The sequence below is a fragment of the Anarrhichthys ocellatus genome, unplaced genomic scaffold, assembly GCF_004355925.1.
Source record: "Anarrhichthys ocellatus isolate YVR2014 unplaced genomic scaffold, GSC_Weel_1.0 scaffold40, whole genome shotgun sequence".
NCBI classification, from domain to species: domain Eukaryota; kingdom Metazoa; phylum Chordata; class Actinopteri; order Perciformes; family Anarhichadidae; genus Anarrhichthys; species Anarrhichthys ocellatus.
This window is the reverse complement of record NW_022280070.1, coordinates 1614186-1642175: the sequence shown is the minus strand read 5'-3', so window position 1 is coordinate 1642175 and position 27990 is coordinate 1614186. Positions and strand designations below refer to the sequence as shown.

Here is a 27990-nt window from a genome sequence, read left to right as displayed (position 1 = left end):
GTACATGGGGACGGTGACATTAGACCCTGTTTAAGACTGCAGAGGACAGACGGGACAGACGACGGCTCTACCGGCCTTCGCACTCTACAGCTGAAGGAGAGCTCGAGTCATACAGATCACAATCAGAGATTCACAATCGTAACAATTACTGTCCTCGTGCTGTCAGTATAGAAATCCATGATATTCATGCAGTATTAACAAAAGAAACAAAAAAACAGACCAATAGTATTTTTTCTAAACATAACTAAATTGAATTGCAAGAAGTTGACGAGAATGGCATCTGGCAGATGTTTTTCTTTACATTGTACTGGGATGTAAACAGATTCACTTTGTTAGCCTGACTGGCATGGCCCCAAACCCACACTTCAGTTCCTTCTGAACCCCAAACCTGAACGTCACCCCCCCCCTCCCCCCTCCTCATCTCTCTGTCTGTCTGTCCAGTAGCTTCCTTGCCTCTGTGCTAAGATGCGTGTTCAGCGGATGTAGACGTCCCTCCCCCAGTCGTCCTGGTTCTTGTTGTGGCTCATGTTGGCCCCGGTGTCCACAGGGTCCTGGCAGTAACTCTCCCTCAGCTTGGCGCGTCCGTGCGGCTGCATCTGGCTCGGCATCGTAGGGTGGTTCAGGTTTTCCTGGTCCGGCTCGGCGCCTTCATCTTCCCAGGACGCCTGTCTGCCGTGATGCTGCGCCAGGTGGAGGCGGCTGCCCCCGCCGCCTCGGTATGGCTCGGGCTCTTCGTAGGGGTCAGTCTCAATGTCCATGCAGGAGTCACCAGCCTCGGTGTACGCAGAGTCCCGGCTGCCCTGGGTCTCAGAGTCAAAGGTGTCTTGCCTCGACAGCCCCCGGCCACTTCCTCCCCTTAGCTGGCCACGAGAGGAGCGCAGGTACGCTTGCTGCTGCTGCTGCTGCTGAGATTTCCCCCCCGTGTCTGTCTGATAGTCATGCAGGGTGCCGCTCCCGCCGCACTCTTTCAGAAGCCCTTCCCGCTTCTGCTCACCGTGCACCAGGTACGGCCCCTGCAGCCAGCCACAGCCATGCCACACAGCGACCATGCAGAGACACAAACAGCAGAGCAAAACCAAACTGTCAGTGGTTAGTCAGCGGGGTTAGCACGGGGCAGGGCATACAACACAGAACCACAACATCAGACAGATGTTCCAGCTGCAGGACCTATGGTTTTGAAAAACATTAAGTGTTCATGACTGACAAACATACATGCACGCGCGCACACAGCAATAATTAAACTAGTCAAACAGATCAGTTTTACTAACTGTTTTTAAAATCAGGATACCTACCATCAAACATCAACACATCAGAGAAGTTATTCAACAAGCAGACTCAATCTAATGTTACAACAGTGCCACCTTCTGGCAGATTGACCTCATGGCAGGAAAAAAAAGCAGAAATGTCAATATGACTTTTATATGATTACGTAATTAATTGAACTCTGCAGCATGGGGTGTTTATACTGAAACCATTTTTTACGTAAATCAGGAAATATCAACAGATCCGAAGTGCAATTGGCTCTTAGATTCTTGTTGTTCTCTGACTATTTGAGTTGTCGCCGCTATAATGATCGTCTCAATAAAAAGGACGGTAGAAGGAGATATAAAACATGTTTCCAGCCATTTGGTGCAATATTGTGGCTCGGGTGACATAAAAAGCTTCGACGGTGTGCAACTCATCATAACTGATGTGTAGCCACTAGTAACTTATGAATAGAGACACAGCTGATTAGTACTTTGCTGTTAAAACTATCATAAAAAAAGTTGAAAGTAGACAGAGTGTTAGCAACAGCCTCCACCAAACTAAGCAGTTGTGTTTGAAGAGGCGGACATGACTTGCTGTTTTCAGGGGCAGTACCATGGCAACACGGAGGAGGCTAGCAAACAGGATTCAGCCTCCCAAGAAGAAGAAAAAAGTGCAGGAGAAAGGAGGCCACCGAGCTAAAGAGGGCACGGTGGGGGGGGCGCAGCAGATATCATTTTACTCTCGATTACAGCGAAATGGAGGGGGCCCCAACGGCAGAGGTGCCTTATGGGTTGCTCCTTAAGTCCAGTGTGGTTTGAGTTGAGCTGCTCTCACAGTTTAAACAGTGCAGCGAAGCAAACAGACGACCTAACCTTTCTTGTGGGTGCTCTAAAAGCTAGCTGTTCACGTGTGTCAATGTTGGCTCATTAATGTGTCAGGTGCGCTTGTGTGAATGTGTTTCTATATACAGCATGAACAGGGTTTCAATGCACTTTTCCTTCAGTGTAAAGAGAGCAGGCTGCTGGGTCGAGGTTGAGTTGCCGGAGTTCCCGCCCGCCTTTCTGCTGGACTTCAGAGAGCATGTTCTTCCTCTTTCCCCTCATTGGCTACAGCACTTTCCATGTCAGGCCACATATCCATATTTCTGCGCAGGGAGGTGAGCACCTGTACCTGCAGGTTGGAGACGGGCTCAGGGGAGGCGGCCAGGGCTGCCGTAGCCATGGTGCGGTTGAGCAGCGGGTTGGGAGGGTTGCTGCTCGGGGGGTGTGTCGCCTTCCAGTACGCCTCCAGGTAGTCGGCCAGGTGTTCGCAGGCGTCCTCCAGCTGGTTCTCGTCCAGGATGATGTCAAACAATTCCTGCACATTAGAAAAATGACGATTAGGTGGTTTTACAGAACCAAAATGGATGTGGTTTTTTTCAGAAACTCTACAAAGTTTGAGATCTTTTTATCAGTAAAGTCACAAAGCAGAACTCACAGGTGGGCACTGGGCCAACTTGTCTGCTGCCACCATCTGCACATTTAAGTGTTTAGCCTGGGACTTCCCCCTAGATTTGATCAGCCTCTGGAGGACCTGCAGGGAGACAACAACACTTTGTCTTCTGAAACTATGTTGCATGTAAGGGTAGGTAGGCAATTTGAATCCAGGGAACGCATTACAAATAAATAAATCATCTGTCCTCTGTTGCCATACCTTAGGTGAGGCTATTTTGATATAGACAATGATGGGAGCCAGGGAGGTCTTAGCCAGCTGAGAAGGGTGGTTGATGGTGTCTGCATCCAGAGCGACCAGCTGGAGAGTGCGTGCCAGCTCAAAGATACGCTCAATCTCACTCTGCACCTCCGCTGAAGGCCCGGGACACAGATAAGGCACATAAATACAGCGAGACAGCAAAACGATTGCGTAAACTACCTCTCTCTTTGAGAAGATGCAGCACTGTGTATCAGCCATGAGTACATAACATACATGTTTGTACTTTATCATGCATGATTAAGATTTTAGAAAAAAAGACAAAAAAAACGTATTCAAAAGCGTATGAATTAGATTGTATCACAGTTAAAGTTCCATTTATGCACAGGTAAATGGAGCAGTGCAGCATCCTCGTTCTGTTGCCACCTCCCAACATTTACAATTTCCTGATGTGCGTCTGAGCTTTTTTATTATAAAAGGAGGGAGGCACTTAAGAATGAGATGCCTGTTGCACTTGTAATGAATAATAATAATAATTTCTCACCATGTAAATAAAACCCCTATTAAAACAAATTAGGTGGAACATTAGTTGTTGTTAGCGCTAATAGGCACAGCAGTGATTATTGTTATCAGGTGAACCACTCAAATCTGTGGATTGCTTGGGTGTTTTGTTTTCATTGTTCCTCAACTACAGCCTATAAGAGCTTGTTATTTAGCATTTTGAACTGTCTCTCCGTGTATTTATCAGCCAGTTGATGTGTAAGGAGAGAGATTAAGACCGGAAACCGGACTGTTCCTCGCCTGTCTGGTCAAACCTCAGCGCCTCCGAGCTGTGCGCGCTGAACAACCCAGCGGCAGAGAGAGAGATAAAGGGGGCAAGGCAATCTTTGGACAGACGGGGCCTGCACACATTTCAGCAGCCTCCAGAGGGCTGAGAATTAAAGCTGGAGGCAAAATAAGGAGAGTGCTCTGCAGAGTGATAAGAAACGTGAACTTTAACTCATATAAAAGAAATAGCTTGCAAGGTTTCCATTAACCTCAACAAAGACTTGGACTTTTTGCAAATTTGGATTTGGCTGCAGAGAGAAACTTGCCATGACTAGACAGAGTGCATGAGGCGAGGTCCAGCTTCTGTAAAAGTCTATCCTTGGGAATGATTGCACACATACAGTATATGGATAGCATTATTCGTAAGGTCACAAAAAAAAAATCTCTGCTCATTCGCGCTCATAGTTTAGAGTCCTTTCTTTTTGTGAGAGACTAGCTGTCACACGGAAGCATGAGGAACAGAGAAACTGACAGGCAAGCAGACGAGCAGACAAACGATGTATGAGCAGATGATGAATATAGTGAGGAGAAAAGGGGAGGGTGAAGAAGGAGAGAGGCTTCATTGTTTGGTTGCAAGGAGAGCATACATACCCAGTACGTCTGAATCAATAAAGAGTGGAAGAAGAAGAAGAAGAAGAAGAAGATAGGAGGTGGGAGAGAAGGAAGGATGGGTGGTTGAAGGGCAGAAAAGACAGGATGAAAAAAGAGAGGAGGCCAGATCAGACTATAAAAAGGGGAAAAAAAATACTTCACACTTTCTTTGTATGACCTATCTACATGTTCTCTAACATGGAACTACAGTATGTCAAAAATATATTGTGCAATTCTATATCCAACTATGCCTCTGCCAACCAGTCCTGTTGCAGTTTACATCCATGTCTGTCCATCACTTCATCATTTTGTCCTGTTATTAACAAAATTTGCATTTAAATGTATGAGTTATGGCCCAAAATGTGTTTCAGTTCATCCTTGAGTTCAGGTGGACCTTTGTGTCAAATATGAAGAAATTCCCTCCACCTGAGATATCACCATCACAAGACAACCGGAAAACATAGTTCGTCCAGTCACAGCTGTTGCCGGCGTTGAGGCACAAAAAGCCAGGCAGCCCTCATTACATTCAATTCATTTAGCTAAATCATGTGTTATCACCAGGATTTTAGCTGAGTAAGCCCAAATTACAAAGACATCCACATGCTTGTCGATATTTTCCTTCATGGTCTTAACTCCTGCAGCATCACAAAACACCCTTTTACTGTTTCGCATTTTGTTTTTATGTCTAAATATGTTTTTGTATGTGTGGAATTGCAAATATGTCTACTTTTAATCTGCAAACCAAACTGCTCCTAAAAAAGGACATTAATGAATAGATCTGATCATATTCTATATTTTCCTTAACGTCAACAAATCCCATGTAAAGACCATCTATCTATCTAAACACACAAAGCAATAAAGACATGAAACACAGATAGTGAAACGTATTTAAATGGATGTTTAGCAACATGATGTGATAAAAAAATGCTTTCCATCGGCTTGCTCTTTACTGCTAGATTGTTTTTTTGCTGTCTGTCCAACAACAAAATAAGAGTCATTATTGTCTTAACTGGAGAATAATGGCAGTTTTCTTTGGTTGTGGTTTGAGCGGGGCTGAGGCGGCTGTATGTTGTCTTACCCAGGCTGGAGCGGGTACTCGAGCGCTCAATGATGGTGTGTTTGCTGGGGTTGTTGAGGACTGAACGTTTGGCCAGGGAGATGTCCGCTGTCACCCGTGTGATGGATATCCTGAAACGGATATCCAGTGCACCAGTCGTTACCGGGTTAGAAAACAGAAACCAGTTAAAGCACAGCCTTCAGTGCATAATGGCTGTAAAGAGCAGAGGATATCCTACCTGCCCTCAAACTTGTGTTTCAGAAAGTCAAAGAGTGCTTTCTGCATCATGTCTGTCACCTGAAGACGAAACACCAGGCGTAAGACAACAAACTATGGAAGTGAAATTAGATGCAAAAAAATAGCACAAGTTTTTCTCGTTACCTCATATCCTTTAAGTGAAGGCCCGACTAGGATGATGGGTCTCATGGAGGGAACCACGTCATAGGGGGGAACATGCTCCATCTGGGCCAGAAAGAGACAGCACCAACATTGGGGTGAGTGAAGCAGGCATGTTGTGTCTGACCGTACTCTCAGAACAGTTCCACGAAGCTCACACCGATGTACAGACACGCATAAATCAACCCCAAACCCCTCTCTTCCCCCCCTGTGAGCGGGCAGATTGATGGATGGTGAGTTTCAGACGCCGGAGTCCAGTCGTTTTATTGAAGTCCTATGAATGTTCGGAGAAAGGGATCAATTCCCCACTGAATAGCACTCTATTTCTTGGTCTGCAGTCGCACATAATTAAAGTGTCCATAATTAAACCAGACGCTAGGGTGTCAGCTGCTGCTCTAAAAAAAGGCGTCATACTTCACACTTTTCTCTTTTGTTGTGCATCTGCACTCAAGTTACAGAGCGATTGCCTCCACGTTCCCATTATTTATTGTCTTTGTCCTATTTTCAGAAATCTTTCAGAATGTAAAGAGCCTGTACATACAGTAAGTAGTCTGTGGCTTTTTTTAAGTCATATACGTCAAAAATCACAGAGATTTATATACAACACCCACACACAAACACGACCCATATTTGCTGCTCCTGAACCTCAGGCTTTTTTTGTACATTATGAATCATGAAAGGAATGATTCATCTGTAAGGATTCCATAAGCCGTTGTGCTCTTTAGACACAGCCTGTGTTTCAATTGAGGGGGAAAAAGTCACATGTCCTCTATACCTTGTGAAGATTCAAATTGGATGTATTTTTTTTTTTAGATCCGTATTTCAAGCACGTCCCCTCCTCCGTGCAGCTCTTCAAGCAGGAGTTAGTGCTGGAGTGCCCCGCTCCATTACGTTACATAAAGCAGAGCAACGGAGGATCATTTCACCTCATTTGTATTCACGGAAGCTAAAAATATAGATTTTAAAAGTTTCCAAATGCCTCTTGTGTTATAAAGGGGCAGAGCTGGAGCACCGAACACAACATAAAAGTGCTCATTGGTTTTGAATAACATGAGCACGGTGCACAGCTCAGTGTGGTGAGTAACAGGCAGGATGGTGTACCGAATACAGATCTGGATAATAGTCCAATATTACAGTTTATTGTCCCTCTGTACAATCTGATTCTTCTAAAATACTACAACTACAGCTGCCATGTTTACAGCAAACAAAAGATATTTTATTTCCTAAAAAGGAGCTAAGCTACTTAAAAACTTACAGTATATATTTCTTGGACATTATGTCAGATAAACATGGAGTTTTACATTTTAATATGCGATTACAAATAAGTATCTGGATAATCTTGTAAACATTTTCTCGGTGCAAATTTTGACCATATCCCGTACTACAGTTTATTTTCCCTCGATGGAATCACATTATTACCAAATGCTAATGTTGAGATATTGTTATTCACATTTATCCTGCAGCCTTAACGTGTGATTTAAATTGTGCTGAAAAACCTAAAAACAGCTGATTTGTGGGCTACTGTGACTCAAATTAGCCGTCATGGCAATGAAAGCGTGTCAGGATGAGTTACTGTTACACTCTGACTAACAGGGTCTGGGATGGATCTGCACCTGCACACTGACAGCTGTGATACAAGCTCTGGGGAAATGACAGAGGCGTCACTGTGATTTATAAATGATCCTGTGACTATTTTACACTTTAATGCGTCCTAGGAAGCATTAAACGGTGCTCGAAAAATATTCTGTGGACCGGTTTCTTACAGAGGATGAGGAGTAAGAAGTTGAAATGTTAGGGGTTAGTTTTGAGAACAAACCACACTCACCGACTTCTGTTTCTGTTTAGCTGGGCCACCTACAGTATCATTCCACACAAAAGCCAGAAGAGACAAAAAACAACAACACAAAACACAAGAGCACATTTGGTTATTGACAGGTTAGGGTTAGTGGGGAGAGGAGCTGTTGATTGATTAAAACAGAGTTTACAATGACTGCCACCACTTCATTTTAAAAACAGATCAAAACTCATATGCTGCAGCCGCCATTTCAGAGTGCATCGGTTAGTTCAAGGCCTCTCCCAGCTGACAAGCACAGAAACAAACATTCAAACAAATGTCAGAGTGACCGTCGTGACCGGAGCCTGAGGGGCCAAACAGTGTTAGATTCAGGAACTACAGTAGCGGCAGGGACAGTTCAGTTGTGAGCGGTTAGTGAGCGGGGAAGAGGAGATTAGACCTGAGCACATCTTGGACGAGTAAGGGACAAATGCGGGAGGCAGGCTGGCAAGGTAAGCGAGTTCGTGGGCCCCTAATGTTACCTTCTTAAAGAAGGGCAGTCGGTGGGCGTTGGCCTGAGGGGATGTTACGCTGCCTGACGTGCCCTTGGTGGAGCGAGGGTCACCCTGGGACTCAGGGGGCTCCTCGGCATCCAGGTCGAGTGGGTCAACGTCAAAGGACACGTTGGACATGTCCACGTGAGCTGATGAGGGGTAAGGGCGAGCGGCGCAGAGATAGGAACAGACAAGGAAGAAGAAAAGGAAGGGAAAGACAAGGCAAAGTAAAAGAGGATGAGAGAAGAGGAAATAATAGAAGAGCAAAAGCAAAAGGGGAAGAGTAAATAGAAGTACGAATGTGAGAAGCATCCAGAGAGAGGCATGGAGGACATTGCAAAAGATGACATTTACTGAGATCAAAAGAAGGTGGCATTGTAGGATTTAAACTGGAAACAACATTGACAAGATTTAAAAAAAAAAAAAAAAAAAACACACCAGATTATCATGGAGGACGGCACAGATGTGGGGTATAACAACATGAACAGAGAGTGGGTTCAGTGTGACGAGAAAGCGACAAAACTTGAAGTGTAGATGTGTAAAGGAGGGGCTGCAGAGGAAACTGGAGGAAAGTAGTCGATAGAAAAGAAGGAATCAAGCTGAGAGGAAAGCTGGGGTTTCGAATGAAGTGCTTGTTGGGATTATCGTTGGTGATGCACATGTGGTTGGTATGGAGGGGGGGGTGGGCAGACGAGGCCTGTGGGGGTAAATGGCTTTTCCCTTTCTTACCTGGAGTTGAGAGATGACAAGATTGATACCACTCGGTCTGATATATATGAGGCTACAGCTGGTTGTCTTAGCTTAGCACAAAGATTGAAAACAGTGTCAAACAGGAACAAAATCTGCCTACTGGCACTCCCAAAGCTAATTTATTGATCTCATACATACATACACTTTGGTTTTTCCACTGATTAAACAAGCAAGATGTGGTGTTTTAATCAGTGAGCTTCAGAGGTGCCGATGGGTGGATTTTGTTCCCTTTGAACAGAACCAGGAGTTTTCCCCTGTCCGAGCTAAACTATTAAGACATCGATCATCTAACTCTTTTCCCAGGAGAGAAATAAGGGTGTTTCTCAATATGTCAAACTTTTGCTTTAAAGGGGAACACCACCTACATTAATAATTCCAGTATGTTATTTCCATGGCTGAGGTAAGCGCAATCAACATTTATGAACATGAGCTGCTCTGTCAGTAAGTATCAAACTTGCTTGACATCAAGTATAATGTCTGGAGCTGCTCCATAGACAATGAATGGGAGACTGACTTTGTGGACCCTAAGAATGTACATTTTCTTCTTTGTTTTACCCAAATGAGCTTAATTCTATTGTAGAGTTCTCAGTTGTGGAACTGAAAATGTGCCGATATACACACCATTCAGTGTCATCTATAACATCTTTTTCAACTCATGTTTACCAATATTTGTGGACTGCCTTAGACCATAGGAATAACGTAAATATATGTTTTAAAATTACACTTCAAGTCAGATCAGCCCCTTACTGGAGGGGTGTATTAGACAGATGTGGTTTATATCATACAAGTAGAGTTTAGTGGCTCTATTTGATTAACAAAAAATGTATTTTCCCCATGTTTGCACTTCCATCTCTCCTGCTGTCTCTCTGGATATCGAGAAGCAGCTCTGTGGCCGTCTCGGCAAATGGGCGATGCACACACACTCTCACACACAAGCCAGACATTCTCAGCTCTATTTCAGTCCCGTCCTGTGTGCAAATGACAGACCTAAGACCTCACTCACTTCACGCAGCAACCCACAGCGGCGCGGCGTGATTCATCATCATGCCTGACTAACTAGCCAATTAAAATCTTCATCTAAATATCAGGCCGCCTGTCTCATCTCTTTCACGCTCCGTCAGGATTGCACCAACACCCACAAAAAACACGCAAAAACAGTCACGTTTTTTGCCAGCTGACAGGGAGATCCCCTTGACCTCACCTGTGCCAGGTGGGGTGGGCCGGCGGGTTCCAGTGGCAACGTCCAAACTGGAGCTTCCTCCAGATTTACTGAAATGGGAAAAAACAGATTGTGTGGTGAAAGAAAGACGATAACGGTAGCTTCACAATACTGAGTGCATAGTACTCATCATCTTCATATTTTTATAAGAAAAATACAATTTTAAACTGATTTTACTTATATTTTATGATACAAGTAAGCAATTGTTAGGTTTCCTCCTGCAAGAGGCCACTGATCATCATAGTTTTCAGAAGACAAGGTGGCGTTGTGAGCTTTTCGTAGAGGAAAAACTAATAAATACAAAAAGTGAAAAAAAGCAGTATATTAGGAGCGCTTGCGCTGCAAATTGTATATCAAATCCCTGTTTGAAAAAGCTGAGTTGTCATTTGTGATGCCGATACTGTAGCTGCTGAGGGTTTTTTTCGTGGTTACCTGGAGCTGAGTCGGTTTTGTCTCATCTTCTGCTCCTGCAGCAGACGGGTGTTCTCCAGTTTGACCGGGCTGGGGATGAAGCCCACCTCACAGCCCTCCTTGACCAGACGTCCGATCCACCAGTCATTGTTGTATTTCTGCATACAGACAGGCATCCGTAACCAATGATATACCGGCATTCTACTGCTCACACACGTCAACATTTAACACTATGTGTTGAATAAAAGCATCCAAACATATACAATTAGAAATATTTTCCAGTGCAAATTGAATTGCATTTGATGGCATTAAGGTTTTAGACATAGTTACAAACACTATTTCCATACCATATTTACACTTTTAAAAGCTTTGTTGCTAAAGCCTGAATAGGGTTTTGACAGAAGGAGACAATGCATAAAACATGATCCCTCAGTGGCTTCCCACCCACCATCACTGCCACTTTTGGTCTTCTCCCCCCCAAGACCATCAAATGATTAACCTTTAGAGTTTAGGCTAAATTCATACAAATGTGTACTCTAGACCACCAAAACTGCTCTGGAAATTCATACCTCTTTAATGTGTAAGAAGTCTTTGGCTTCGAAGGATATGGCCATGCCCTGCACAGGAACGTCATCACTGGGACCGGGGTTGTAACCAACATTTGTCCGCACAGCAAATGCCACCGGTTTGGTCTGGAGCAGTGATGGCAAAGACAGATATTAATATTTAAAAAAAAAAAAACACCCAACTCTGAGTATAGTGTCCCCTTGACACTGATGATGATGAGATTATGCATTATAGATGACTATTAAACGAACACTGTGCAAGACGGAGGACATAGCGAAGATAAAGCAGTTGAACTCTGACCTTTGCTTTCTCGAGCGTGGCGAGGGCCTGTCTGTCGGCCTCTTTTCTCAGAGCCTCAGGGTCCTCCTCCAGGGACACGTCTGAGTCCGATGGCCGGCTGGTGTAGGAGTCTGCCGAGCCCTGAAAATGCATTATGAGTTTACATAAAGGTGAGGAGGGGAAAAGGATAACATGGCCATGACTCAACCCTTGAAGGAGCAAAACAGGAGTACACTGAGTGAAATCGCAGGATGACATCAATGAAGTCTGGGCATATGTTTGAATGTCTGCTGTCGACAACTCCTCTTCATCTTTTGGTTTCCTGATGTTCTCCTGCTTCTTTGGCTTGTTTCAAATGGACTTTTCTCATCTTAAGAACAGCTGTGGCTCGGCCATTGCAATGTATTTGTGGTCAAAACGTCAAGACATGCCTTGAGAAGCGTAACCCACATTGACACAAAAAAGGGGCCTCGGCCTTCATATTGCATGAAAGCTGACTGCGTATAAGAGGCCGGCATTTCCACAGCTGCTCCAGTGAGGCCGAGGTGCCGAGTCTTTTTGCAACAGGTACAACAGATTTGGTGTGTGGGTGTGTCAAGTAGGGACAGACAGAAGTAGAGAGAAAAAAGTGGCCTGAGGACTGTTCATAATATTAGGGGGGGGGGGGTATACATTTCTCATGAAGTGGATACAGTTTCCAACACATCCAACACTCATGCACGGTAACTTGACTCTCTGCTGCTGTCCCTCATCCAGACACCCATACCACAATAAAAACCCGAGCCTCCAGTGAGCCTGCGGCGCCGGCATACTGTACCGTTCAGCAGAACAGTACAGTGAGGGAGGCAGCCTGAACATATAAAGTGTTTGAGTGTTCGACTTATGTAACAATCCCACTTATTCTCTTCTTGCTGTATTTTTTTTACTTTCCCACTGACAGGCTGCCTGGCGCTTTGTAGGAGGTGCTGACAAGAATGCGGACAGCTGAATGTGCCAGGCAGAAGAAGTGAGTCACTAGGTGTGGGCTTTTAAAATAGAGGTGAGAATGCACAAAGATGACATACACCATATGTAATGTTGATGAACAATTCCCCTTCACATGCGTAGTCAGACAACACGAGTGCACTCGGTGAGACACAACAGTGACGACAAACGACACACATCTCCGTTTCGATAACAGTAACTTTTCATAGCTTAGTTTGGAATATAAATTAATACAAACACAAAGTATGCCCGCTCATTGCATCAGTAGTAAAGAAAAATCTTAAATAAAACCTTAAACTAGAAAAACAAAAAGGGCCGCTGGTGAAAGGATAGATAAACATTCCTGAGAATCATACCAAACATTTGATGCAATACTAAATCAGTACAGTACTCTTAAGTGCTGAGATTTTGATACCCGGCCCTACTCTGAACTCGTGGCCAACTTGCTGTCATTTGAATCGTTTTGCAAGCAAATGTTTCTTATTTTAAAGATCAAAAGAAATATGAGATGTCCCGGTGGCCTTGTGGTTAAGACACATGTTGTATAACGACAACATCCTTGGTTTGATTTTGGCGAAAGCAAAAAAGGATGTTCTTTTACTTGTCGGCATTCTTTATGAGAAACACCAAGTGGACCTAAAGGTCTAAACATATATCCGGGTATATCCATATAACCTAAATACATCCGGTCATATGTTGAGGAGTGAAGCATCTTTGTGGCGCAGTCTGTGAGCCTTTATGTGTGATTAATGCTCCTCTACACCTCTGATTACCATCCACGCGTCTCTGTATGATTTCCAACGAAACACAAACACAAATGTTGATTCTAGCTCAGCCACCTGTCGTACCGAGGCGCCGCGTGACTTAGCAACAGCACACCAAATGTGGACCCTCCCTGTTGCCAAGGCGATGGCTAGCTGCTACTCCTCGCGTCCTCGGGCATCCTCTAACCATCCCCACTTCCTGTTTCATTTACTCAAACACTCGCGGCGGTGCGCCCCACATCCCACTCAGGTAGGAGGAATAATCCGGTGAGTGGCATGCAGCATCTAATGAGGACAATAACAGCCGCCCCCACTTACCAGCTGTGAGTCATCTTCTAAATCATACAAGTGCATCCCAACACGGAGCACTGACTAAGTGAAGGTTAACAAACCCTGATGGGGAACCCACGGGAATGATTTTAGAGTAAAAAAAAAATTTAAATAAAAACGCCGGAAAGACGTCTGGAACAACCCGAGACCAACTGGCTCACTACAACAGGTCGGTGATGCAGCAAAATGTAGAAAGAGAGAGTGGGAGGGATTACTCTTGGTGTGTGTGTGTGTAAGTCTGTCTCATCCAGTTGATTCACGTCACACACAACCAGAGGAAAAAAACACAGTCAGGGAAGGAAGAGACCGAAGAAGGATTGATGGATTCATGCGCACAGACACAATCGTCAATATTTCATATTAAAAAAAAAAAGGTGCATGTGAACAAGGGGAGTTACTGATCAATAACCTCTCTGCACCCTTCCTCTCCTGAAACCCTTTCGGAACATGTTGATAGACTGAGCGAGCCACTGAACACATTTCCTCCACCTTTTCTTTCTGACACCCTCCTTCCTTCCCTCTCTTCTTATTCTCCCCTCATGTCATTGGGTTGTGTCTCTAATTTAGCTGCTTGCTTCACTTCACATACAGCTCTTGTTCAAAATAGCTACAGGCCACCTGATGGCGGAGCTTCCTTCCTATTGGCAGTGCCAGACTAGAGACCCCATAGCAGTGTCATAGTAACCATCTCTGCAGCTTAATCCAGGCAGCCCGTGAGAGCTGCGTCTGGAAGGAGATGGAGAGAAGATATAGGAACAAAATAGTGAATAAAATACCATGAAGGGAAATCGACGTCGGGGATAAAAGCTTTTCAACAGGTGATCAATGATTTTCTCACGTAGTGTGAGTTACAGCTGTGAGCTCACAGCCTGGAGGATAACACAGCAGTAACTACATCAAACAAAACAGTATGGCCTTTGGGGAGTTGTTTTCCCAAAGGGAAATATCCATGTTTAACAAGACTACCAAACTGAAACGTTTCTATCTATATAGTTGGTAAAATCCAAACTATGCTGCATTGTCACAGACCACAGAAGGACAAGAAAGGGTAAAACACAAGACAGGTGCAGGAGGTGAAGCTCAGTAATCATCTCGAAAATTAACCGACTGTGCTTCCTCTCCATTTTCTGCACGGTGGCTGCCACTGTGATGAATTTGCACCTCCTTAGCATTTGATATTGGATAAATGGACGGAGGAAAAAAGAGAGCAACAGAGCGGAGAGGGGGAGTAATGGAATAAGGAGGAGGGCGGGCCAGCAAGAGAGAAGTGCTTTGAATAATGGGTGTTAAGAAAAGAGTCACCCTGCAGAAGGGAAATTAGTTAACATTGTTTCTTCTGATGCAATGGCACCAATGGTTTCAAGAAAAAGGGGAAATTTAAAAAAAAAAGGGAGTTGGATTAAGTAAAACGTTACATACAGCGGCATAGAAATTATCATGGAAATACTGAAGCAGCATGACACGTTTCCCCCTCTTTAAGATCGTTATAAAACAGAAGGAAATGATCACCTCCGTGTCTTCCTGTTCTTATCACAGATAACAGGTCAGAGGTCAAAGATTTTAATATGCTGCTGATAAACAACAGAGAAGTGATAACCATCTGAGAGCTAATGCACACTGCGAACCCCTCATTAACAAGATAAAAAACACATTCATACTCATCAGCTCAGATAATGTGACACAAATAAAGACAATTAAATATAATTGTCTTTATTTGCTTTATCGCCGAGTCTCCTCATGCCCAAAGTCGAATATTTCAGAGAAGAACAACATCTCATCTCAAACAATTGAGGGCTAAAAAATGTGAGATTATTTCAGCAAAGACAAGAGCAGGAAAAGAAAATTAGAATAAATGGGGACGAAAAGGGGAAATACGTCTCGCAAAACCGGCAGACGGAGGCTACAAACTGAGGAATCACAAAGGACAGATGTCCAGTCAGACGCTAAAGGCTGTAAATGGTCATCCTCCTTTTATCCGTCACAGCAGAGTCATGGCAACCAGCTGGACAGTGTGGAGATGACAAAAAAGACGACTTAGGGGCTGAATTCACCGGAAATCCCCATTTTCACAAACAAGCAAAAGAGAGACCAATAACAAGTTGCTCCTTATGGATTATTTTCTGTCAATCTCTCTAAATTCAAAACATAATTGCGCAAGGAAATTAGGGCTCGGAGACATGCTTGATATCACAATTCTTTGTTTTTCAGGCGTCAAATAAGTCATGATTAGGGCTGCATAGTTAGAAATATTTTGATATTACTGCCAACATAACACCTAAGTTTATTGATGCTAATTTCCCAATACCAATAATTTTTCTACAGAGCTACTTTTTCATTGAGTAAAATACGGCAACATTCTCAATGCATGTGTAATTGTATGTTGTGTTAACACAAGGAGCTTTAAAATAACATTGCCTCAAAAAACTTGTTGGTGGATACTCAAAAAGTAGTAAGGTTCAAAACCACACCTCACCACGCAACATCTTATATGAAGCAGAGCTAAAATAATTAGTCAATCAGCTGTAAATCATATATTTTACCTTTTAAGCACAATTGCCAAAAAGCTGTGGTTCCATATTTGACAGATTTATTGATAATGAAACCATTATTAAGTTAAAAGTTGCAGCCATAATATGAAATGATAATCAATGGAGCAAACTGCGTTCAACTGTTATGTATTAAATCAAATAACAATAATTTTGTTTCATTTCACAACAGCGCGTGATAAACAATCATCACGATACAATTCCAATGAAAATGAAATTGGATTCGCCCTAAATGCAATAATTGCAAAAAAATAATGGGAAGCCAACAACAAAAAAATGTATCATTGTAAGGCAAACACAGCCACGTTCACTAAGAAGATCAATGAAGATCCAGCCGAGGCCCCTTTGGGACAGGGGGACAGCGGTGAAAGAAGCCCCCCTGAAATGGCCACAGTGCTGGGACAGCCGGGCAGGCAGTGCACATAGCAGCAGAGGCAACCGGTGGGACTGGAAGTCTAATTAAAAACACAGCGCCTTTCCAGCAGCTGTGGGCCGGCCCAAAATGGAAATCACACTGAGGAGAGAGCAAAGAAAGACGCTGTCAGGACACGGGCGGCAAGTTGTATTCTCCCGTCGTATCTCAGAGCAAAAGTGTCTGCTGAACTTTCAAAACTCGATCCAGATCCACAAGCTCACAGAGAAACTCACACACAAACCGCCTCCAGTTCAGTCAGACGCAGCGAAAAAGCTTATCCAGATCCTTCTTACCATGACGGGCCTTTGAATCCTCTCAGTCCTCTCCATACCTCGTTTGCCACGCTCGCCACACCAAGGCAAACCAAGGGGGCAACGCCGGAGTCCACAGACAGAGTTATGTGTGTATGTGTGTGTGTGTGTGTGTGTGTGAGATAGGAGAGAGAGCCAGAAAAGAGTGCCGTATGTGTGAGAGTAGGAGAGCGCTCTCTTAACCTCCAACCCCTTCACACACAGACACACACGCACACACACACACCCCCACCTTCACAACCCAGAGGAACGTGAACCTTGTGTAGAGGAAGGGAGCTGAAGCTGACTGGGGGTCGGGTTGCAGGACTTGTGCTACATTTGCAAACTGGGGAAATATATTTAGCCCCGGCCGGGGCAGGAACAGGGACATGAACGCACCGAGACCCAGAAGGAGGCTTGGTATGCAGCCGTCAGCCATTCAATGGCCTGACTGACGTGGGAGAGGGCTGGGGCAGTGCCCAGGGAAACCCCCCCCTCCCTTCTCTCTCTCTCTGCTTCATTCCTCCCAGCCTCTGAACCGACATCATTCTTCCCAGCCCCTCTCTCTGTCTCTCTCCCGTAAAAAGGGTATCAGAGGAGGGATTAGGGTTAGATGTTGGCCCTGATCACCCAATTTGATTCGCTTCTTGATGATTCGGTTACATCAGATACCAATGTTGCATGAACGGCTTCTCAGAATTTCAACGTGTCGGGTCAGTTGTATTTATAAGAGGCATTACAATCAGTACAACATAGGAGACCCCCTGTCCCTTGAATTCAAACAAGCGTTAAGTGCACATCACCGGCTTAATTGTAAACAATTCCTGGTTAAAAAACTACGGACCAAGGACTCATTTTCTTTAGCAAATGTAAGACATCTAAAACATGGCATATCTATATTTTGTATGCCCACGTGTCAGCACAAGAGGGCAGAACCTGAAAGTCTGTTTACTAATTAATTTGCATCATTCGTGTTGTGATCGCTACTAGCGTTAGCTTCCCACCTTTTTGAATAACTTGATTTCCACAAAGTAGACATTTTACACATCACGCAGCCCTAACTGACCCACAACCCCTGTCAACACATAACATCTAGCGTAGATGTAGACATTTTTACACAAATGCAAAGATCGATCTCAGGATTATAAGAATCCATATTGCATCATTCAAATAAAAAACGTAATTAATCAGATTTATTTTTTAATTCAGCCCTAAAAGGGATTATTAGGTGTACATATGTACCAATTAGGTGTTGCGTACCATTTATTTCCTGTGTACTGACTGCAAAAAGTGTATACTCTGAAAATGAGCATACTGTGTGGACTTAGCACAAATAAAAAAGGCAAAAGGAGGGAGGTCTACTGGCAAATAGGTGTGTTTGGAGGGGTAGTGTGTCCACTAGAGGGCGAACTCCGACACAATGCTCCAAAGCCACACACCTGACCTCCTCCTCCTCCTCTTTTGTGTGATGACAACACAACCAGCTGGGGAAGGTGAATAAATGGAGAGCTGCCAGCAGACCCACCAGTTATAAAGTCCTTGTGCGTTCAAACACAGCAGCAACTGGGGCCTCCGCTGGGATTCATATGTCAGAAGTGACAGGAGGACAGCTTGTCTCTTTGCAGCATCTAGACCCTCGAAACCTTTCACATATGCCAGCTAAATCAAGACACAATCTGGTCTACGGAGCAATGGGGGGGGGGGGATGTTTGATGGGTAATATATCTCGTCACTGCTATAGTGCATGAGAGTGTTAAGAGTCTTAAAACAAGCATTTGAGTTGTACAATTTCTAAAATGCGTTTTTATTAAATAAATGTATTAAATATGTGTAAAAAAGTTTGTGTTTTACATAAGAATGAAAACACCTTGTAAATAACACCACTTTGTATCTATTTTATACCTTTTTAACTTGAGAGACGGGGAACAACAAAGATCTCCAGACTGATTTCAATTCGGGGCACCTTTCACGGATTTACTTTGCAAGCTGCTTACACGGAGACCGAAAACGGCGTCAGCATCCTGCTTTGAAAATGATTGCCTCTCGCAAATTGCGGTTACATTTCCAGGGACTCTTGCATGTAATGCATGGGTTGCAAGCATGGCAAACGTGTTCAAAGTAATGCAAGAGCAAATGATCTCCTGTTGCAGATAGCAGGTTGACTGTTGCAAATTTAGGGAAAAGGGGCATAAGGGGCATTGCAGATTATGGCTGGCTCCTTAATCTCTGGGACAATAATTGTACAAACGGGTTTTAATTGATTAACAGATTTAATATGAGCTGTTGTTTGCTGCATGCCAATTTAGAGGCTCAATCGTCCACATTTTAGAGTAGAGCCTCCAAGATTCCACCACACATTCAATTCATGAAATATACAAAGCCAGAGATAGAAAGGAAAACACTAAAGGTATTTTGCAGACATATCTGAGGCATTTGACACAGTTAACCATCATATTCTTCTTCAGAAGCTTTCACATCTCTGAATAAGAAACAATGCACTGCTCAGACTCACCAGATAGACAGCAGTTGGTATCGTATAATGGAGCCAACAGACCCTTCACTAAGCCCCGCCCCCTGCTGCTCCTCCATCAAGCTGTCAGAGCTACCATTGAGCCCACACGGTCACTTACTGCACTCCCAAAACCAGGGAGAAGCAGACATAAGGGTCTATAATATGCATTTGAAAGATATATCCAGAATGTCAAACTGATTCAGCAGTGAAAACCGGTACAAAATAAAAATAAAGAACCACTAAAAGTGAACCACCATATCACCTGGCAATCGAGAGAGTAAAACATTTTTTTGGTCTTAAATTAGGGATTTTTTAACTCCTTGTATAAAAAAAGTAATGGATACCATCCCCATGAGTAATTTGCGTACTACACGTTGTCTTGGTATTCTGCTTGATGTATCCTTATCTTGGAAACCTCATATCAGGGCCATAACCACAAAGTGGCCAAGACTATTAGCATACTAGACAAATCACGTCCCTTGATCAACACTGAGGTAGCTCTTATTCTATGTTATTTAATGGTTTGTCTGTATATCAATTATTGTAATACAGCTTGTGCCAACTACCCAATCACACCAAACTTGAGCCCGTATACCATTTTCAGAAACGAGCACCAAGAACAAGTTGTTTTGTACGTCGTACATTTTCTGCTCATCTTTCCTGTCTTATGGAAACTCTTACACCATATCACACGAGTGCATGTTCTCAGTTTGTTAACGACAGTGAGTTATGAATGAGTCTTCCTGATATGTGTGTTATAACTGAGTGATGCAGTGTATTTGTGTAACAGATGGGTGTTTATGGGATGCATTACTTTGCTAAACTATGTCTGTTTTTACTATGTCTACAATTATTGATAGATACATATCAATTGTCTATGTTACATTACTGTTATAAGTGCCAATTTTCAAGCCCCTGGAGGGTTTTTAGGAAATTCAATGTTGCAAATTATATATTGTATCATTTTTTTATTATTTTTCGGGCAAGATACTGAACCCCCCAATTGCTGCTAAAAGCTGTGACATCGTTGTGCGAGTGTGTGTGAATGATTGGATTAGATCCCGACGAGCAGTCGGCACCTTGTATGGCAGCCTCTACCATTATTGTTTACTGTACAAATGGGTGAATGTTGACATGTGTGAAGCGCTTTGAGTGGTTGGAAGAAAGGTGCTGTATAAATGCAATTTATAAGATGGCAAATATTTAAAATTTGCAGTAAAAATCTTTTTTTCCCCCCACATACTCAACAGCAGCATACATGGTATTTATACACGGTACCTATTGTACGCAGCGTGTAGCAGACAGTCTCTGACGGAAGACGTGTTTTTGTTGAACTCAACACACAAACCAGCACTGCACAAACATGTAGGCTGCACCCACACACACACACACACACACCCACACTAACACAAAACCCCATCTAAACATCCTCTCCTTCGTCTCTCCATCCCACTGTGCCTGCACACAGAGGGAGATTCAGTGGCCAGGTTGCCATGGAAACCAGGCCGAGTGTACCAGCCAGCTCTACCGTTGGCTGATTGTGGCTCTCGTGTATTTCTGTGTGTGTGTGTGTGTGTGTGTGTGTGTGTGTGTGTGTGTGTGTGTGTGTGTGTGTGGTGAATGAGCCTGCTCTTGCGTAGGTGTGTGTGAGACTGTAAAGCCTATACAGGGCTCTGCTTTGCGTTGTTCAAGGGGGAGACTAAAAAAGGCTGTATGACCAAAACCTATAGAGCGCCTGTGTGCTTCTTTTTGTCTGATTGAAGCCAGTTTTTTTTAAATCTTAACATGGTTTGAGAAATTGCATCACGTAACACTTCTAAATCAATTTTTGGTTCATGTGCAGCATTTCAACTGTTTAAAATGCCAGCTCCTTCCACTGCTGCACCTCGACGAGGGAAATGCTGCGCAACAGCACGAGACAGGAGAGGACATCTATCTGAGGACGCAGGTAATGAGTTCCTTACACAGTGCGAGTGATTATGAATCCCGCCTAACCTGCAGGCCCCCAGTTCACGTGGTCCTTCAGCAAAAGAGACTCGCAGAGTTAATGAAGGACAAGGCAGTGGGAAGGGTGATGCGTATAGGCGAGGATGCAGCTGACCTTTAGAAACCACAGGAGAGTTCAACTCCGTGTTCACCAACACCGAGCGGATTTTCCTTTTTCTTTTTCTTTTTTTTGTCTAAAGCAAACCCATACTGAAAAGGTAAATGTCATTCAGCAAAGGGGCAAATCATTTCCTCTCCCAAATGAAGAGTTCAGACAGAGGGACTCATTTACCTGCCACACAGCGTGGCTTTGAGAAATGTCATGTCCACACCGGACTGCGGCGCGGGGTCGCGGGCGTGCGATGCTTTAACCCGATGCTTTAACCCCTGAAACTCCCAGAGAAGAGGAAGTGTTCCTGTCTGACCAAGAGAGTCTTCTTGACCAATTCTTAGCCAAAACATTACACTGGACAACTGGCTACTACGACTTTGTAGCTCTTTCTGACAGAGCCAATGGGATGCATCTACACCGACAGACCAGGGGGGAGGCAGGGTCAGGGGGTAGTAGTGTGGGGCTGAGTGTTAGACCTGGGGACTAATAATTACCATCAGTCTCTGGAGGAATCTCTGCTGCACGTCTCTCAGCTCCAACTCTGTGACAATAAAGCAAGCCGTGTAGCTGTAGTCACAGGGGTTTTACTGTTGTTACCAGGGATGCTATTAAAGCCATTTAAGTGTGTGAGATACAGTACAATATGCGGGCTGCCTGTGACAAACACACAGGTGAAGAGAGAGAAAGATACGCCTTTCAAGAAAAGAAGTTTTACTCTTTTTAAAAAGGTGCAGAAAGTTTATTTTTTTATAAAGATTATACTTATTTGTTAAGCCTCCTGTGTGCTTCTGACTGCATTACACTCAGAACATAAACCTCATATTGTGACTGGCTCATGGAATTTTTGCGAGATAAATGAATCAATTATCAATGTGATTACTTTTATTTTTGATCTACTAATCGATCAATTATCTAATCGTTTCAACTAATGTAAAAGTTGGATTTGAGAGAGGAATTAAAAGTCATAAATAATGATTAAACTACTATATCTATTTGGAGCCGCTTAATCCCCAGCATTGAAAGACCTCACTTTGACTCCATTAAACTTTCGTATGACTCTTCATTAAATAAAATGAAGCCGCGCCTCAGTCGAGCACCTGGATTAGTGGTCTGGAGGAAGGATTAAGCGTGAAATGTTACCTGTCGGACAAAGCTGTTGGAGGTGGTGTCAGAGGAGGTGCTTCCATCTGAGCGCTTGAATCGGCTCTTCCTCTTGCCGTACTTTCCCTGCAAACGAAGAGGTTGGAGGGCAAGGGAGAGGAGAAGTTGGAAAGAAAGAGAAAAACCACAAAAAGTTTAATTGAGTTGCTCCATAATAACTTAAACCTCGGGGGAAGAGCATGACAGCAGTTAACATTCAGCATAGCATTTGTAAAAGCTTCTGAATATGATCAGGCAGTCAGATGGAACCAGAGATCCAGCAGCACGAGTCCCAGACTGAGGAGGAAGTCGGCCAGAGTAAAATGTGTCCATGAGCAGCCTTCGTTACTGGTCGTCATCGTGTTCTGATGCAAACTGGGACCTTTGTAATCTGATTGGCAGACCCCGAGCAAATGGCCTATCTGGGTTGGGCAGAGGCCACACATCGCATTATGAGACCGCCCTGGTTATACATTGCCATGGTTATACACAATGCCGACTAATCACATTTGTAGGAGGCTCATCAGGATGCTGACTGCGTTGTTCTTTCAGCATTCAAAAAAGAAGAGAATCTGCTGAGATAAAGCTTAGAAATAAAGATCCAACATTAACATACAGAACGTGGCCCTGCAATAGTCTGGGCCCTGTGACAATCTGGCGACCTGTCCAAGGGTGTACTTCGCACAATGTTAGCTGGGATCGGTTTGTCCACGACTGTTCACACACACACACACTTGCTTTTGGTAAACCAACCAACCCCCAATACTCTAACCTGCACACACATCCTGTCCACCTTTGTAAACATTGAATATTACCGAGCAGCTGCTTCAAACCCTGTCCACGTGTCCGTGTTGTTCTCGGATCAACAGGAAAGATCCAGTGACGGGTTAACATCTCGCCAACAGTGATCCCTCCTCGACCAAGTATTTCGTCATCTCTTTCACATCATGTGCGACAGGACTGACCGAGGCCCTGAGATGACTGAGGCCGCCCTGCCTGCCTTTAAACAAGCATTACCTATCACAGATTTTTTTTAAAAAAACACTGCTGGCCGAGAGGTTTCCAGTGGTAACAGATAAAAAGAAAAATCAATTTTGAGCTCAGGAGTTTGTATGAATATATTTGAAACCTCCTGTAGCGCAAAAAATTAAATATCTAGCCCTGTGACGCCATGCTTGATTTACTGCTGCTGATGAACAGGATGATCACACAGCAGCAAACCAACTGTGAAATACCCAACAACTACTGTGTCGCAAACTTCTGCAAGTTACTGGCTTTTAATGTTGAACTCGAGGCGATGACGCATGTGAAAAGATGTCACTGGGCAACTGTGCTAGGGGGTTCGGTGCAACTGATACTAAATAGATGACATCACTGCTGGCAAAGGTTTCCCCAACACTGCAAAGTAACTTTGCACAACGGTTCGTACGAAAAGTTATTCCGCATTATTCATGCTTTCTCCAACAAATGTCGAGCAACACGTGTTAAATTCAACTCCTTTCATGCGTACAGTCTTTTCAAAATAAAAACCTTTCTATGGTTTACAGTAACATTTTTTTTTTCGACCACACATATCAGGGTATACTTTCAACGTAATGACAACTGATCACAGGCTTTTGCTTTTACACCTGGAATACATAGCGAGGGATGCACCAATACGACTTTTTTCTGTTACGATACCGTTACCTGGGCTTTGGGTATCGACCGGTACCAAGTACCGATCCGCTACAATACTTCATTACAAAGCTCTATGCCTCACTGTGTGCAAGTTTCATGTCTAAGGCAGCGCCAGGTTTAAACGTAAACATTGCTTTAACTTTGCAACACAATGTAACTAAATACATAGATATAAATGTACTGAATTAGTATTTGTTAAAATAATGGTATCCGGTACCAGATCTGCCTATCACCGATAAAACAATAGTCACATATCTGTATGCACTGTACCAGTACTGGGCAGAGAACAAGGACAAAAGACAGAGTCAGCTTAAGTCTTAAAAAAACACACCAAACGTTCACCCTGGGAACGTGAGGGGAAGAGATCTCCTTCCTCTCAGTATATCCCAAACCAAATACACTCTCCTGATTGTCCTTTATTCGCCCATGATGAGGAGATCAGCTCCAGGTGTGCAGGCTTCCCATACCTGCTCTCAATGCTGTCATATGTGAGTGGGTGAAGCCACCTGTCAGGAATGTAGATGCCTCCAATCACCCCGCCCCTCAGCCCCGTATAGTACATTAAAACTGTTTTGTTGCTCAATGTAATCCTTCCTTCTGTTCATACTGGCCATCAATAGATCCCCTCCTTATGTTCTCTCAATGTAAGTGATGGGGAACAAAACCTGACAAATGTTTTAAGACAGACTTGAACAATAGTAAATATACATACTTTAAGAATGTAGCCAATATGTAAAGATCACATTGACACCCGGCTAAGATCGGACCACAGGTGAACCAGACCTCCTCCAGATGTCGACAGGCCAATCCAATCACATTCTGATTGCCATCCATTCTGCACTTGCATTAACATGTGTTTCACCTCATCCAGATAGGATATCCATACAAATCTCTGGTGTACATGTCTTACTCACCATCCTAATTGCTAAGATCTGAGGGAGCAACATGACCACGCAATCAAACGGGTTGTAAACAGGCAGGCTGCACCAAACAGCTGTGAAGGTAACAGGAAAGACTATGAGCCTGAACAAGCAGGCAGCCATGAAACAAGCAACAAAAATCGTCGCAGACTCTCAACATCCTCTATTTTCCTCTGCAATCAGGAAGAAGACTCCGTGTGCCAAAGTGTAAAAGCAGCCGCTTGATGCTATCGTTAGTTCAAGCCTCCATCAAGATGCTTAACTCCAATAAATCCTGTCAGTAAATACACAGGCACTTAAGCACTTTACTCTGCCGTGATGTAAAATGTCTCTTACGTTTATGTTTTAGGATGATTTAAAACAGAATTTAGCAATGTCCCCTATCCATCTATCAAAACAAATTCTCATTTCAGTTATATAGTCTGAACCACATTCATAAGAGCTAAACAAAGACGAAAATTAAGGAATTTAGCTCCAAGTTGAACCAGTAAGTAACTCTGCGAAGCCTGAATGTCGACAATAGACAGTTTAAGTAATCAATTGTATGTACACCTTCCTTTTCATTTGCTAATATGTGACTTGGATAACATGATCAGACTGTGGATGTTTGCTCTGCTTGAGCTGTTGCTGTGCCACCAGGTATCTCAGCAGTTAGACCGGCAAATAAAATGGCATCATAAATGATGAGAGACCACAGCTAAATGACTAAAATAAGACCTGTGTTGTTACAAACATTTTTTTTTATAGGATGTTCAGGTGATAGTGGTGGGGGCAAACGTATACTCTGCTGTTCACAAGTTCACAATTACATTAAACATCAAGTGTGTGTGTGTGTGTGTGTGCGTGAGTTTTTAGCGGTCTCTACCATCGGAGCCATGATGTGGCGAGATCCTGTCAGCAAAGGGTAGAGAAATGCCAGAGGAAGTAGGGAGGGAAGGCTTCCTGTTGGTAAAGATCCTCCCTGATTAACTGTATAATTAAAAAGGATGTTGTGTGTGTGTGTGTGTGTGTGTGTGTGTGTGTGTGTGTGTGTGTGTGTGTGTGAGGAGGGGGCTCTAAACTAGAAAGCAGGGAGCGTGATGGGGTGCACGATACGACGACTGTAAAATGTAAACCATATCACAATCATTCACCCAGAGCGCTCCATACATTCTGCTGAGGGAGATCAACACTGATCTGCAATCTGACGGCGGTCAACAGGCACCATCTCTAGTCTGAGCGACCCTCGGGCAGAATTTGGATCAGTTCTTCAGTCTTCTCCAGGATATTAGAAATGCGGTTCCCTGCTTGTCTCTCCACGGCAGAGTTATAAATACATATACCAGCATGACCTGCTGCAGGTCTGCATGAACTTTATATCTAATTGATCAGAGGTGTCACACACACACCGTTCCCCGCTGCCTGGCACAAAGAGGGGGGTCCATCTGTTTCTCACCACAGCCTCGCAGCAGATAAAAATATGATTTCTAAAAACAGATAGGAGGAGGTGAGATGGTGAGAGCAGGATGGAGATGGTGGGACATTCAAAGTGGATGCAGAGGGAATCTGGAGAGCTGGGAAGAGAGAGAAGCTTGGGAGGAGTGGGAGTAAAAAGGAGAGAGCAGGATTTGGCATTGTTTGAAGCGTTGGTTGTCTATGACAGGGTGTTTCTTTTCTTTCTCTTTTTTTTCCTTCTCCAGAGAGACAATGACTGAGCTCAGTGTGGGTGTGTTGTTCTTTTTTCATTCCATTTAAACTGTTATGACTAAACATGCCCACAACATCATGCCACTTCCTAACAGCCACAGCCTATTTGTAACTGGAAAAATAGTGTCACCAAGGAAAGTTTATGGATCAAATTGTACATAAAGGAGGAGGGGGGGAATAAATCACTTCACCAAATTTAATTTTTGAGGGTGGATTAGGGCGTTAAAGAATATATTTCCTCCAGATTGAAGAACAGATCTGATGTCAGATGCAAGACTCAAAAACCAAAAACAAATGAATTACTTTCCTGTAAGGTTTGAAGACTTTGCCTCATATTCTTTCGTGATTCCTGCAAATTTAAATAAAATCATCTCTCCTCCAGCTAGAAACGTCAACATTTAGTGTATCATCTACTTGGTTAATTAATGATTAATTAAACAAAGGCGTGGTTTTCGTAAGGACTCAATGAGGGACAGCAAAAAAAATAAAAAATACAAGCGTTACATCATATCCTCGCATACGGTTACACATATGGAGACTTATTAATACCAACACTACATGAGGCTGAGGGCGGAATTATAAAATCTAAAGAACATGAAAACTACAGCCTATCATCCATTTTTGATTCCTCTTTAAGAGGAGGAAGAAATCAGATACAATCCAGGCTTGAATCAGTGCAGCGTTCAGACCCACTAAGGCAAATGAGGCGACTTAATTGCTGAACAACCTGTTCATCCTCCAGGAGTGAAACAGCTCCACCGTCATCGCATCCACTATGAATGCCCGATAGTTCACGCGCAGTCTTTTCATTGGACCGTGATGATTTCTCTGCTTTTCTTCCGTTTCTGCTCCTTGCCTCTTACCTGTGTTTGTGGATGATGGTCGAACATGTCCATTTGGATCTCCTGGGTAGAGGTCGAAGGCGTCCTGGACATACTACTTTTCTGTACCATTGATTTAACTTTTTAAAATCTATTTTCAGTTTCGAGTGTTTATGAAGGTGTCGACAGACTCATCTTCTTTTTTTTTCTTCTTTTTTTTTTAAGGAGGGTGAAGCCGCTGATGTGTCTGAGCTGGCTGGTAAAATAATGGCAACAGCTGCCTCCTTCCAGCCTATAGCGTTACACACTGGCGCACCAGGCTTTTACACCAGAGTCAAGTTAACGAAATGACGCACCGACATATCCGGTTAGTGCTTTCAAAATAAAACATTTGGCAGAGTAAACTAAATAGTAGCGGAGGGTGTGATTTTACACTATATTGAA

The 27990-nt window shown here is 43.6% G+C and overlaps 1 protein-coding gene across 5 annotated transcripts; it reads right to left on the bottom strand.

Annotated features, from left to right (window-relative positions):
* Positions 1-45: 45 nt before the first annotated feature.
* cacnb1 (calcium channel, voltage-dependent, beta 1 subunit) lies at positions 46-27867 on the bottom strand. Of its 5 annotated transcripts, none has more exons than XM_031867721.1 (15): positions 27589-27867; positions 22443-22529; positions 11385-11504; positions 11087-11209; positions 10539-10675; positions 10089-10156; positions 8126-8286; positions 5795-5875; positions 5652-5710; positions 5435-5544; positions 4357-4365; positions 2941-3092; positions 2725-2820; positions 2419-2604; positions 46-1013 (listed from the first exon to the last, which is right to left on the bottom strand). In XM_031867721.1, the coding sequence occupies exons 1-15, from the start codon at positions 27676-27678 to the stop codon at positions 474-476; spliced, it is 2019 nt and encodes a 672-aa protein (XP_031723581.1). In that variant the 5' UTR covers positions 27679-27867; the 3' UTR covers positions 46-473. The 5 variants fall into 5 exon arrangements, with proteins under 5 accessions (XP_031723581.1, XP_031723583.1, XP_031723582.1 ...); XM_031867723.1 differs by lacking the exon at positions 8126-8286 and adding an exon at positions 7635-7663; XM_031867722.1 differs by lacking the exon at positions 4357-4365.
* Between the last annotated feature and the right edge of the window lie 123 nt (positions 27868-27990).